The 14,949-nt window shown below is 41.4% G+C and overlaps 1 protein-coding gene across 1 annotated transcript; it reads left to right on the top strand.

Moving 5' to 3' along the window:
• The first annotated feature begins 157 nt into the window (after window positions 1-157).
• On the top strand, window positions 158-10,982 carry AMOTL2 (angiomotin like 2). The gene is made up of 10 exons (XM_040427693.1): window positions 158-332; window positions 1,875-2,662; window positions 3,649-3,802; window positions 4,639-4,783; window positions 5,263-5,355; window positions 7,064-7,359; window positions 7,465-7,760; window positions 7,881-8,059; window positions 8,165-8,317; window positions 9,946-10,982. The coding sequence occupies exons 2-10, from the start codon at window positions 1,974-1,976 to the stop codon at window positions 10,002-10,004; spliced, it is 2,064 nt and encodes a 687-aa protein (XP_040283627.1). The 5' UTR covers window positions 158-332; window positions 1,875-1,973; the 3' UTR covers window positions 10,005-10,982.
• Window positions 10,983-14,949: the final 3,967 nt, after the last annotated feature.

The raw sequence follows: 14,949 nt of genomic DNA on the forward strand, positions 1-14,949 counted from the left end.
CACTGCCCCTAGTGGAACATATGGGCTAGTGCAGCTCCTGGAGAGAGTGAGGGCGGAGAGCACAGTCCCATGAGAGGGAGGGAGGGAGGAGGGGCAGGAGAAAGGTTATGTGTGGTTAGAGCTGTTATCCCAGGGGGAGCCTGAAACTCTCACATTCCTGGCATAGCACAGCTATTGAGGTAGTACAGTCAGTGTGTTAGGAAGAGAGTCAGTCTGCTCTGAGCTCTCAGGCTGTGCACAGCCTGCTCCCAGCACTGAAAGGATAGCCACTTACACCTAGGACACTGGCACATGCTGGCACCCACACTGCTGCACACCTTGGGGATGATCTGGTGAGAACCCACTGTTTTTTCTTTCATGGTATAGGGACTATCTCATGAACACTTTAAGGTTTACAAACAATTCAGTTGCACTATAATAATTTTTGTCAGTTTGCCTATTTTGCTTTTTTTTATTACAAAGTTGATTTTAGTCAGTATTTGTTTCTATGTGTTTATGTTTTCTTTGAGGTTTTTATCTGGCATGATTTAAGGAAACTACAAGGAAAAGATGGTTTCATTGAACATATGTTAACTCGTACTTATGTGGATAGGAGTTTGCAGTTGTATGTGTATAGAGATATAATGTATAATGTACACTGTATATAATGTATCTGTGTTTAGATTTATTCTGTATTATTTACAAAGCGCCTACCTAATGTTATAAAGTGGCAGACATATGGCTCTGGTTGGCTTCTATATGTGTGCCACCTTAGACAAAATATTAATAGGACCAGGCTTTTGTTGGTCCGGTCAACATGTTTTCGAGAGTTGAGCTGTAGAAATATGTTCTCCTTCTATCTTGTTAACTATTTTTATTCTTATGATAATATGGGTCTAGTGGCGTGGTATGCTTTGTTTATAGTGTATCTGTTAGGTGTAAACAATGGCGCATTCTTTCATGGGGTGAGAAGGAAAGAAATGCAGGTGTTTGGTCACCCCTAGCAATGCCTGAGGAATGCATGGGGTATTTTTTTTGTTATTGTTCTTATTTTGAGTACAAGCTTTTGTATGTCTGTGGCAGGGCTTCAATCCACAAAGAATGTCAATTGCAACACAAAGGGATTGGTGATGTCACGTTGCAGGTATTTGTGAGGTTGTTATATCTCCTACGCTGTGGAAAAACTGCTTTGGCCATTAAGATAGTAGGAAATCCACAGGTCTGTGGTCATTAAACTCATCATCTAAGGATGTTGTGGACAGCAATGTGCAGAATGTTGACTATAGTCAGTTTTTTAACCCATTGTCACGTATTAAAACTGTTCTAGCTAAGTAGGTGACTACCTGGAACTTCTCGGACATTGAGTTTATTTAGAAAATGTGTCCTTTAGAGTCCGTAGATGTAATTATGGTTTGTTGTTCAACTTCAACTAGGATCTCTGGTATTTCAGAGTAAGGCTCCAAAACAGAAGCTGCAGGGGGGCATACCAGAGAAATACTGGACCTTATCTCCTTAGAAAAAAAAAAGGGAGGGAGAAATTCCAATCATTAATACGGCCCCTGCCTGAAACAAAAAACAGGTCAAAAGTCTTACCTCTCCAGGTTACTGTGAAACAGCGGGTGTAAGGGACAAGAGCATGTAGAAAGGTATTTGCAATTAACCTTAACAGGTACCGTCAAGGTTAATCCTTTGCAGCTCAATGCTAATTAGGGTTTCTCAGCCTCCAGCAACTTCTATGCTGTCCATTTACATGCACATATTTTGTAAATAGTTTACACAGAAACAAATATTAGAAAATAGTAGACTCATATGAAGAGATGATACAGTAGAAGAACGCAAGATGATTGGATATTGTTAATAAGAATTTATTATAATATGTTGTTTTCCATTCACAGGCTGCTATCACCAATACCTTAGATCAGCAGAAGATTCAGGGAAAGGATTATCCAGTATTTTTATTTCCTGTGGGATTTATTTTTATCCTTTGAGCAAGAATGAGAATGGCAGAGGATTCGTCTGGAACGGTTCTACACCGTCTAATTCAAGAGCAACTGAGATATGGGAATCTTAGTGAGAATCGCACATTGTTGGCCATCCAACAACAGGCTTTGAGGGGAGGTGGGGGCAATGGAAGCCCTAGGTCGTCCCTAGAAAGCCTTGAACAAGAGGAGATGCAGGGCAGCCCTTCCACAAGGCAGGAACCTCAAGGGCAGGAGTACCACTGTGACCATTTCTACTTGGAGAACCCTATGTATAAAGCTTACGAATTCCAACATAAAGGTGAGGAGCTCCCAACCTATGAACAAGCCAAAGCTGCCCTTTCTCAATATTATGCAGCTCAGAATGTCCAGAATGTTGAACATGTTCCTCAAAGGCAAGACCAGTCCCTCATGGAGCTGAAACATGGCCATGTAAGGTCTCTCAGCGAGAGGTTGCTGCAGATGTCTCTTGAACGCAATGGCGCCAAGTCTCAAAACTTCATGAGCTCCTCACACAGCTTCCCTCAACTTTCTAAACAGTATCAGCTTTCAGTAGCTCGTGGACAACAAGATGTAGGAGTGCACTACAGAAATGCTCCACCTGAGTATCCTACTTACAGCCAACCTGACCAGATCAGTGGGTATGCAACTGAACAAAGGCAATATTCTGGAAATCTCCCATTATACCATCAGCCTGATGTCAGGTAACCACCTTTTTTATGAACCACTGTCTTATATACTTTACAGCCTAACATGGTCCATGGTCTCTTCTATAAGAGGACCTATAAACCAGACTTCAAACAGTTGATAATCTGAATTGGGCCTGTGTATGTAGATGTATTGATCTGCACAGACAGACCAACATTGTATTAAAATCTGCTTCAAAGGAGGATATAAAAATCTCTTTAAACTTTGGTCTTTGGCATTTAAAAGAGGTCCCTGACAATAAACACTGAGCTGGTGGGCTGCGACAATTCTGCATTGTTCACACAGGAAGAGATAAGCAAAGGCAGGAAGCGACTCCATATGCCAGAGATGCAGATAATAGTGAAAGAATATTTTCAGTCTCATAGTAAAAGAATTTTCTCCCTTGTTAGTTCTTGTAACCCCTTTGGCAGCAGAAGTCATCAGTCCCATTGCCGGAAATACCATCCCCATTGTGATAGCCATTATGAATCCCTAAAGTTCCAGTAAAAGAATAGTAAAAAGGAAGATGTATTATTCTGGCCCAAGGCTCAGCTCCTACTTCTAATGCCTTCCTTCCAGACATTGGTATCCGGGCTAGTTCTGGAATGGCATTTTGATCATAGGTGGCAGAGGTAGGATAAGTACGATGGATAATGTAGAAAATTCTCCAGGCCTCAGCTGGAATCTTCAGCCTAGTTAATTTTAGATATAGATGCATTCATGTTAGATAGGGACTGAGTCGCTGGGAAAGATGTTGCTTTGTGTAGGTTGTACAAGACCGTACAGGCCCCTTGTACAAGATCATGCTAATCTCTCCATGATGTTATAAAAACTGATTCCAATTTGAGGTGAAGTCATTTGGTTATTTTGGGACAGGAAGGAAGCGCTATCAATCGACATTAGCATTTGGAAACTGATTTACATCGTAAAACAAGTAAAGATCTGTAGCTAATCTAATATGTACAGGTGTACATGACTTAATGCTCTTGTTTCTTCCTTGCAGGACCATGCCAGATCCCAACGTACAATATGGCCATATGGCGTCCTTTAACGCAGCCGGTAGTCACATGGCTCGCATGGACGCTTTGCTGCGAGAAAACGAAAAGTTGCGCAGGGAACTTGAGACTTACAGCGAAAAAGCAGTCAGAATCCAGAAGGTAAGCACATCAGACATAGCGTCCTGTAACTGGTGTTATGATTGTAGGCACACGTTAGAAGCATGTTGTGTATCCACCTAGCAGCTGTCTTTCCTGTCTAGGGCACCAGCCCCTAGATTTTGGAAAAGCCATTAGCATCCATATATAATTCCCATCAACAAACAGGTTATTGTAGAGGTTCTCCAGCTGGTCATGGAGGGTGGGGTGTTTATCCCTCTTGGTTTCATTTTGTCAGCCCTTTCACTTTTTCTGACCCATCCCCCCTCCTCCATAGTCTCCCCTTTAACAGCTGCGAGGACTCTTTGCACAATGAGGCAGCTATGAGCCATTTGTTAAAGGCACACGTAGAGCTGAAGGCCGCTGACAGTTGCCTGGGTTTTGTGTTCTGCTTGAGCTGACCTGATGTGGCATAAATGAGCCATTGTGTGCGGATGAAAAGGTGCCTGTGTTAGGAAGGCCTCAGCTGTAAGGAATAGGGAGGGGGGTGCCAGCCCCTTAGCAAATGTGTAATCCAGACAGGCAGGTGGCATAAAGTCTACAGACATAATCAGTGTTTAAATAAGGAGCGCTATGGTCTAGTCTGGGCCCTATTCAGTTTAGAAACAGATTGTAATGAGATCACTACTGGATAACGGGAACCCTGTGCAGATTTGTAAAATTTAGGCTAAACCGCCAGACTTTTAATTAAAAAACTATTCAAGTTAGGATTATTATTTAGATTGCATAATACTATACTATATTACTGGCTATTATATAATGATATAATAAATAATGTGTGTGTGATATGGCGTCTTCAATACGCATTACAGTCTATTAATCTCTCTCTTATTTCATAGCTGGAGACAGAAATTCAGAGAATCTCCGAAGCCTATGATAGCCTCATGAAAGCATCCTCTAAGAGGGAATCACTTGAGACCGCCATGAGGACCAAGATGGAAGGAGAGATGAGACGCATGCAAGACTTTAACCGTGACCTGAGAGGTGAGGGACAAGGAAAATAAAGAAAAGGCCTCCCTTTCCACATTAACATACTGTGCCATGTGCTATCAATCATCATTAGCTCCTCACAGTGGATATTAGTGTTAAGTGAGTGGACTCTCTTAAGACCATCCAGTCCTTGAAAAGCCATGTACAGAGACAAGTCTGGACAATAGAGGCTTAGGAAAGACAATGAGGTCTCCTGACAAAGCTCATTAACCTACATATCCTATCAACATTGTGCTCATTAGTATGTCTTGAAATGCATATTGTAAAAGAAAAGGTTGTGGAGCACCGCTGTCCTACATACAGATAGAAAACGGTTATTTTTGAGAAGAAGACCATGTCACTAGAGAGGGAGCCTAGAAATAGGTCGAGGAAGGGATGAGTTGAGGATACAGTAGAAAGAAGGGACATGTTTCATCAGTGCAGAATTACTCTAGTCTTTATTGCTGAACTAATTTTTGTGTTTTTTTTATTAGAACGGTTGGAATCTGCAAACAAACAACTGGCAGCCAGAAGCCTGGAGAACCGAGAGGACAACCAAGGGGCAGTATCCAAGCTGCTTGCTCAGTGTAAGTTATACTCCTGCAAATCCACCACATAACTTCTTAGCACCAAAATGTTAATTTTACTGTAACCTGTAGCAAAAACTACAACCCCTATTAGGTTGCAGGATATTGCTATGGAAAATAGGAATGCAGTAGCTTATTTCACTCTCAGCTAAAGGGGTTAAAAATATTTTAAAAGGCAGGGAAGCCTTTAAATTATTTAAAATAATTATACTCACCATTCTAAACCTGTTCTGTGCCACTGATCCATTGCTGCAACCATATTTTTGGCTGATGTGCCCATACACTGCATGTGACCACTGCTCAAGATGGCTGAGGCCAGGGCTTGGCTGCAGTGGTCACATGAGGTGTGCGTCACCACTGCAGACATGAAAACAAAACCCATTCGGGAGGACAAAGTAGCGTTGCTCGATCAAAAGGGGGTTTAGAATGGAGAGTATAACTTTTTTTTTATTATTTTAATAGCTTCCCTGCCTTTTTGCAAAAAAAATGTACACAGACAACCCCTTTAAGAACAGTGTGTGGTCAGAAGTCATAAATGCATTCTTATTTAACCTCCATTACACACTCTGCAAATATTACAAGTGGATTTATAGCAGTTCATAAACAAATGAGTCTTAACCTGAACGCTGCCTACGTGGGATCTGGCCTGATGCACCTCTAAGGATACAGGGGAGGTGTGTCCATTCTCTGCTTTCTGAAGAAAAGGCTATTCTGCTTTAGCAAACAAACAGAGTTCAATGTGACCTGAATTCTTAGCATTCCAGTCCCCAAGCTTCCCCATCCCCCTTTCTTAGCTCTAGAAAAGTGGAGGGAAAAGGGAAGAACTTGCACAGGAGCCAGAACTGCAGGGGTTAACAGGATAAGCTCTTATGAGAGCACGTGTCTCTACAAATGGAAAAAAATGAAAGCCATGAGGAAGTAGATATAGAGAAGTGATAGACCTGTAACCTCCTGTATGGAAAGTCCTGCATTCCTTAACAAAAGTAGGTGTTAAAGGTGGATGACCCCTCAATATCTCAAGTCTTCTTGATGTCTAGTGTCTGATCCAAGTTCCTGTGAATTTCTATTACATGTACTTGATACATTCTAATTGCCCCAGATTTATTCATCCAGCCACATCGAACTTATAGCAATGCCTATCCCAATGGGAACACCACCAGAGAAAACTGGTCTTACCAGGATATACATCCTTGAACTGCTATGTACCCAATGTCTTGCTTCTCCAAGCCTGGGAACCTTTATGTTTGCTTAACCTTTTCATGGAACAGTGAAGTAGCAGTCAAGTTTAACATATTCTTTAGGAATATTCTTGTTAGGTCATTCCACATACAGACAAAGCTCTTGTAAACATGTTCAGATCTCACGGGCCTCTTGGCTGTTTGCAGAGCTTATCATACTTCTCAGGTCTCTTTTTGTTTGCCAAGTGTTCTAAACCTAGGTGGGATCTCCAGCTCTGAGGGAACATTACTGGCTTGTAGACTGCTTGAAGGTGTTATATTCAAATCATTTCATCACTTCTTTGTTAAATCTGCCTTGTATTTGTCTCTGGACTGTTTTTCCCACCAGGGACAAGTTTACATTTTAAATGTTATATTTTTACCTGTTCCAAGCATCGGGTTTAGCATCAATCAACAACTTCAAATGTCCTGAATCTGATGTAGAAGACCGCTGACCGTTTCAGGTTATTAACTGCTTTTATTTCATACAGGTCGAGAACAGCAGCAAGAGAAAGAGAAGCTGGAGAGAGAGATCAGTCTCCTGCGTAGTGCTAACGAGGACCAGCGGAGGAGAGCAGAGCTACTGGAAAAAGCCCTCAGTAATGCCCAGTCCACAGCAGCTCGCACAGAAGATGAGCTCCGCAAGAAAAGGGCATATGTGGAAAAGGTGGAGAGGCTACAACAAGCTTTAAGCCAGCTCCAAGCTGCCTGTGAAAAGAGAGAACAACTGGAATTGCGCCTGAGGACAAGGCTGGAACAGGAGTTGAAAAATTTAAGGGCTCAGCAGGTAGGGATGACTTTAGTGAAACTTTTTTACATTGACTGTATTGACTACAGTCTTTTTTCCCAAATATAATGGAAACCCACACTCACAATTTTCTTATTCCAACAGAGACAACCATTGTTGAAGAATGGAACTCAATCACCTGAACTTTCTGTCCAAGTACTGTCCGAACAGCTGAGGGAAAAAGAGGAACGGATATTGGCACTGGAGGCCGACATGACCAAGTGGGAGCAGAAGTACTTAGAAGAACGTACTATGCGCCAGTTTGCAATGGACGCTGCTGCCACTGCTGCTGCTCAGCGAGATACCACCATCATCAATCACTCACCTCGCCACTCACCAAACAATAGCTTCAATGAGGATCTCCTAATGGTCAACCATAGGCACCAAGAAATGGAGAACAGGTAGGCTGACATTTTCATAGTTCTTATTTACAATCAAGAATTAGACTGATTTGATTTTCTCTTTACATGATCCTTTTCTTCCTTTATTATAACAATTTTTATGTTTTTCTTTCTATGCAGAATCAAAGCTCTTCATGGCCAGATACTAGAGAAAGATGCAGTCATCAAGGTCTTGCAGCAGCGTAAACCCCACCAAGGCCCATTGCGACCGGCTAAGTCTGTGCCCTCAATTTTCACACTATCTGTATCAACTCCAAACTCGTCCGCTGGACGAGTCAACCAGTGCCAAGTGGAAGCAGGTGATTACTTGTATATATTACATCTGACTGACTTGATGTATTAGCTTTCTGATGTTCCTTCAATGAGAACATTATGCTTATCATTGGCTTATGCTTCTTTTCCAGTCTGCCAGTCAAACTCTTCGCCCCCTGCCAATGCTAGCATCTTACCTGTGCACTTAAAACATGGCAGTAAAGATGGCAGCACCCAGACAGATTGTTCAACTGAACTACCAGCTGTAACAGACTACCTTCTGGACAAGAACACATCTTCATCGGGTAGGTCTCCTGTGTAGGACATATCACAATTTGTGGCGATATGTTGGATGATTGAATTATATCACTTTTTTAGCGGATACTTTGTCATCCCTCTAAGCTTTTTACCTGTCAGTTCAGTTCCCACAAAATTCTATAGATTTACACAAAGGGTGTGTTCTTGGCACACACATCAACATTACCACAGTAAACGTTGTATGTCCACCCATCAACAAGGCTTTCATTGGCTCATCAGGAGTCTTTGCTCCACCATACCATTAAAATGCAAGTGTGGACATTGCTTGCCAGAACGATCATCTATCTCTTCTTTCAACGCTGATAGGAGACGTTTCGCAATGGCAGAATCTGCACTCGCTCCCCTCCCCCAGGCTGAGCCTGTGCCGAGCCTTGCATAGCTGAGAGCTTTCTCCTCACAATCCCTGCCAAGGCTTGGCCTCCCTTGGTGATGACTAATGCCAATGAATCTCAGCTATGCAGCTGGGAACAGAATGCAGGTGTTAGGCCAAAGACTGAGCGAAGAAGGAGGGAAGGGAGGAGGGAACATCTCTAATGTTCAAAAGAATACATTAGCGATATATCTTGCCTTGCATTCTACTACACAATCTCAAAGGTGATCAAAGCCTAGGAGAATGTATACAATATACTGGCGAGAAGAATGTGAAATACTTACATTGTCACCAGTTCCCACAAGTTCCCAAATTAGAAAAAAAAAAGTTGTCGGATCACTTGAAATAGTGCCCACCCACCACCTTTCCTCCAGTTTGAGTGGCACTAAGAAGCTTTTGTTAGACATTATGTTCTTAAGAACAATTAGTCAATAGAATCTTAATGTTCCCTCATATTTATCACATTCCCATTACTCTGCCCCAGCAAAGTAACCTCACCATAATAATACAGTGTCTGCTCTCCACGTAAGGCCACAGACATGTCTGGAATGTCCCCCCCCCCCCCCCCCCACTGCCACCACATTACGATGCAGCCAAAGAAAATAGGCCATTGTGAGACCCAGTGCACTCATCTTGAGCAATAGAGCTGCATACATCATCCCAGACAAACCCTTTCACACAACAAGGAAGGCCCACTGTCCCGGCTTCACTCCTTGCAGTAGTTCATTGTATGGAATTCAGTCATCTTTTATGTGGCCGCATTTTAACATGACTGATCACATGGTTGTCTCATCATCCCTGTATTCAATGGCCTTGGTCAGGGATGAATCAGAGAATAGAATCACTAGGCTGCATAGCAAGCGCTTAGATGGATAAAAAAACAGTCATGCATAGACAATCTGCTTTCATGCTGACAGGATATCCAGTGAATGTGTATGAATGTATGTCACCCTGCTGCTTCTCATGTGCTGGTATCTGAAATATTGCAATTTAGTGTGCCCAATACATCTGAAATGTGTGAATGTTGCGTGTAATCATCATGTCAGCTTCATGCTTTACATTATGATAATGATTAGATCATGACCAGTTTGTTTTTGTGCTTAGCTCTTAGTATTGGACCACTCATTAATGGGTGAATTAGTATGACCCTATGATTTGGGGTTGACCATCCAACCGATTGATTATAAGATTTCCTGAAGATTTACTATAAATTAATGAGTTGCTTATTTTTTATTTTTTTTTCAGAAGCTGTGTCTACTGCAAAAAGTTCCAACATGTCCGAAATGGTAGAAATCCTCATCTGAGCTACTTACTCCCTGGGGATAACACCCAGGTGTTGAGAAAGTCTTACGTGACCAGGAACCAAAGCTGGTCGATCAACTGTAGTCTACTGGGAATGAATCTCATGTTCAGTCTACAAGGCTGTCTTAACCACCAGAACAAGGTGTGTTAAGCTTGGAAGCTTCGAACTAAAATCTAGATGGACCTTAGAGATGAGTGAGCACTGACTGCTGAGAAATCAAGAAGATTCGAGAAAAACCTCCCTGGAGTTGAAGACTCTTACCAGCTTCAATTAATGTGACATAATGTCTGATCTTTTGGAATTGCAACTCAACCACAAAGCTTTGATTCATGTGGAAATAGACTCTGGAAAGGGGAGATGAATAAAGTCAACTTTTGTTTTTATGTGGAAACAGACTCTGGGAAGGGGAGATGAATAAAGTCTACTTTTGGCTTTCGAGAGCCAAGGGCCAATCCCTGTTGCTGCTAGAAATACCTCCAAAAATGTAGGGGTTTGAAGTGGTTTAAAGTTGTCGGACTCTTGTCCCGAACATTTGTCATGTAAATACTTATTTGTCTATTTTTATTTCCTTCTTCTGTTGATTCTCAGTATTTATACATCTACGTTCCTGTCTTTTTCAAAGACCTTCAATGATCTACTCTGATTGGTATTCTACCAAGATGCAAGGGTCAATACATGAGCTGAGGCTCATACGTTGATACTTGCTCACACAGGTAGAAGCCAAATACTATTCCTTGTACATCTCCACTAGATCATATATTGTATTTATTGTATATTTGAAACCCCCTCCCCCACCCCGAGCCTTCTTTTTCTTGCCGGACTGCTGTTGCTGGTCAGCAGTGGCCATTTTTAATTTCTATTCTTGTATATTGTTTACAGAATTAGATCATAAGAAAATTGCTCAAAACGCAATTTACTAAAGATTTTTCTAGAAATTGCCCCCTCCTACACCCCTCTGGCATCAGAATGGGTTACAAATGTAATATATTTTTTGTATTGGTATTTCTGCCTATCTGCGCTGTGAAAGTCTGTTTTATTCCAAAGATGTATGAATCTGATATATATTTTGTGAGTTTACTTAAGTTATCGAAAGTATTTAAAGATGTAAGCGTGGCTGTTGTTTCTTAATATTATTCGCTTAATGTATGCTGCCTGGATGCTGTCTGGTTCTGCTGTTGCAGACCAGAATTTTTATTATTTTAAATATGGAATTAAATAAATTTTAAAAATAAAATGAAATTCGTGTGATGACATATTTTGTTACTTCACAATGGAGGTTGAAACCTAATTGGCCAACATCCTTAAAGGGTTATCTAAGAATTTATATTGATTACAAATCACTAGTCAGAGCACACTTCGAGTACTGTGTACAGTTCTGGGTTCCTGTGAAGAAGGCAGACATAGCAAAGCTGGAGAGGGTTCAGAGGAGGGCAACTAAAGTAATAACTGGAATGGGTGGACTACAGGACCAAGAAAGATTATCAAAATTAGGGTTATTCACTTTAGAAAAAAGATGACTGAGGGGAGATCTAATTACTATGTATAACTATATCAGGGGTCAGTACAGAGATCTCTCCCATCATCTATTTATCCCCAGGACTGTGACTGTGACGAGGGGACATCCTCTGCGTCTGGAGGAAAGAAGGTTTGTACACAAGCATAGAGGAGGATTCTTTATGGTAATAGCAGTGAGACTATGGAACTCTCTGCCTGAGGAGGTGGTGATGGTGAATTCACTAAAAGAGTTCAAGAGGGGCCTGGATGTATTTCTGGAGTGTAATAATATTACAGGCTATAGCTACTAGAGATGGGTCGTTGATCCAGGGAGTTATTCTGATTGGAGTCGGGAAGGAATTTATTTCCCCTAAAGTGGGTAAAATTGGCTTCTACCTCACAGGGTTTTGGCCTTCCACTGGTCTTTTTTTCAGCCTTATAAACTATTTTACTATGACCTATCCTCTGCATAGGTCACCATATCAGATCAGTGGGGTCCAACACCCAGGACCCCCGTCGATCAGCGGATGAGCGTGGCGGCTCGCTGAAAGAGCTGTCCAAGTCTCGGCCCCCCCCGCCAATGTGATAATGATGACCTATCCTAAGGATAAGTAATCATCAATTCCTGGATAACTCCTTTAAAGAAACACTGTTATTCTGAGTGCAAGGCCTAAGGGGGCAGGTGCGACTGCAAAGAGAGTTATGGGGATAAGAATAAAACTGCATCAGCTTTCCTCACCCCTCCTGATAATTGTATTCAACATGAAATGACAGCTCTGGAGCATTTATTATTAGGACTCTGTGTTTTGCCATTCTTCTAGTATTTCAGCTAGAAGTTATACATATAGGTACATCTGGGCCTTACCAGTTTGTGAAGGGGGGGAGGGAAGTCCCTGGAGACTGTGGAGCCCCCCCCCCCCCCCCCCCGTGGAGCCCCCCCCCCCAAACTAGTAACACTGATGGACCTTTCTTCATAAACTTCTAGCAGGAATAATACAGGAATGGCACAAGATAGAGTTATATGAAAAGATTCCCCAGAATTTCTCTTATATGGGAAATGCTAGAAATTACTAAACAGACGTGTCAGGAGAGGTGAGAGGTCCTCTTTAAAGTGTCTTGTCCTATATAAAGGCTGATATAGGTGATATAACATGACAGGAAGATGCGCATTAAGGAATGCGCATTAAGGAATTCAATGTATGGCTTGGTGAATGGTGTCTGAACCATTTTGTGTCTCATGTTAGCTCTCGTTAGAATGGAAAAGAACTGTACAAGAAAGATGGTTTACATCTTTCTCTCAAGGGAACGAATGTCCTCAGTTAACAGTTCCAAGTATTTGCTAAGGAGCATTTAAACTAGGAAAGGGGGGCAAAGGAGTGATAATCCAGCAGTCCGACTGCCCCCCGAACAATGCCAGAAGATGCCAGTAGCACAAAGGTTAAGAAATGACAAGCTCAGATTCTTGTCTACAAATGCTCGCAGTTTAGGGAATAAGATCAATGAACTTGAGGCTATAATGGCATCTGAGAATATAGATTTAGTGGCTGTTACTGAGACGTGGTTAAATGGGAGTAATGACTGGGATATAACAATACCAGGGTTCTCTCTATACAGGAAAGACAGAGAAGGCAAGAAGGGGGAGGGGTGGCCCTGTATGTGAAAGATAGCATAAAATCTAATTTGATACAAGTTAGCGAGACCAATTTAGAGTCAGTTTGGGTTACCTTGCAGCTTGATAATCATAAGGTAATTCGTATAGGTGTGATATATAAACCACCTAGCCAAGTCAAAGAATTAGATGATCTACTAGTTGAGGAAATAGCTAAAATGACATTGAAGGGGGAAGTTATCATTATGGGAGACTTCAATCTTCCTGATGTAAACTGGAAAACCAAAATAGCTAGTTCTGCCAGGAGTACAGATATTCTAAATTCCCTACTGGGATTATCTCTACAGCAAGTAGTTGAGGAGCCAACCTGGAAGGAGGCCATTTTAGATTTAGTATTCACAAATGGGAATTTGGTATCTGATATTACTGTAGGGGAAAGCTTGGAATCTAGTGATCAACAGTCAGTGTGGTTTACTATAAGTACAGTGACTGAGTCACACCACAGAAAAACAAAAGTTTTAGATTTTAGAAAAACAGACTTTTCTAAAATTAGATTAGTGGTATACGAGTCCCTATCAGATTGGAACAGTTTCAATGGAGTCCAGGAGAAATGGGACTACTTAAAAGTGGCACTATCGAAGGCAACAGATAATTGCATTAGGCTTGTCAGTAAACGCAAAAAAAGGAAGAGACCACTGTGGTACTCAGCAGAAGTGGCCAAAATCATTAAAAACTAAAAGATAGCATTTAGTAATTATAAAAAAAAAAAAAAAAAAAAATGAGGATGACAGGCAAATTTATAAGATTAGGCAGAGAGAGGCCAAACAAGTTATAAGAGTTTCTAAAGCACAGGCAGAAGAGAAATTAGCTCAATCAGTGAAAAAAGGCAATAAGACATTCTTCAGATACATAAATGAAAAAAGGAAACTAAAACAAGTAATTACCAAATTAAAAACAAAAGAAGGAAGGTATATGGAAGAAGATAAAGAACTAGCTGACTGCCTCAATTAATACTTCTGTTCAGTTTTTACAAAGGAAAATGAAGGAAAAGGACCTCAGTTAGGAAAGAAGACTAATGAATCTTTTGATGCATGTGTCTTTACAGAGGAAGTCAGCTGTCTAAAATTAATACAAATAAGTCACAGGGGCCTGATGGGATACACCCAAAGCTATTAAAAGAGCTCAGTGGTGAACTAGCAAAACCATTAACAGATTAATTATTTAACCAATCACTGGCAACAAGAGCCGTCCCAGAAGATTGGAAATTAGCACATTTTGTGCCCATTCACAAGAAAGGTATCAGGGAGGAATCGGGCAACTATAGGCCAGTAAGCCTGACATCAATAGTGAGGAAATTAATGGAAACCATACTTGAGAGGATTGTGGAACATCTAAAATCCCATGGATTGAAAGATGAAAAACAGCTTGGGTTTACATCAGGGAGATCATGTCAAACTAATCTTATTGATTTTTTTGATTGGGTGACTAAAATAATAGATGGCGGAGGTGCAGTAGACATCGCTTATCTAGACTTCAGTAAGGCTTTCGATACTGTCCCACACAGAAGGCTTATCAATAAATTGCAGTCTTTGTGCGTGGACTCCCATATTGTTGAATGGATTAGGCAGTGGCTGAGGGACAGACAACAGAGGGTTGTAGTCAATGGAGTATATTCAGACCATGGTCTTGTTACCAGTGGGGTACCTCAGGGATCTGTTCTGGGACCCATATTGTTTAATATCTTTATCAGCGAAATTGCAGAAGGCCTCGATCGTAAGGTGTGTCTTTTTGCTGATGACACAAAGATTTGTAACATGGTTGATATTCCTGGAGGGATACACCA

This window comes from Bufo bufo, chromosome 4 (genome assembly GCF_905171765.1).
Source record: "Bufo bufo chromosome 4, aBufBuf1.1, whole genome shotgun sequence".
In the NCBI taxonomy this organism is placed as follows: Eukaryota; Metazoa; Chordata; class Amphibia; order Anura; family Bufonidae; genus Bufo; species Bufo bufo.

Coding starts and splice junctions, on each gene's coding strand:
- AMOTL2 (XM_040427693.1), top strand. CDS start 1,974: ATGAGAATGGCAGAGGATTCGTCTGGAACGGTTCTACACCGTCTAATT. Junction 3,803..4,638: donor AAGCAGTCAGAATCCAGAAG/GTAAGCACATCA, acceptor CTTATTTCATAG/CTGGAGACAGAAATTCAGAG. Junction 8,060..8,164: donor CCAGTGCCAAGTGGAAGCAG/GTGATTACTTGT, acceptor CTTCTTTTCCAG/TCTGCCAGTCAAACTCTTCG.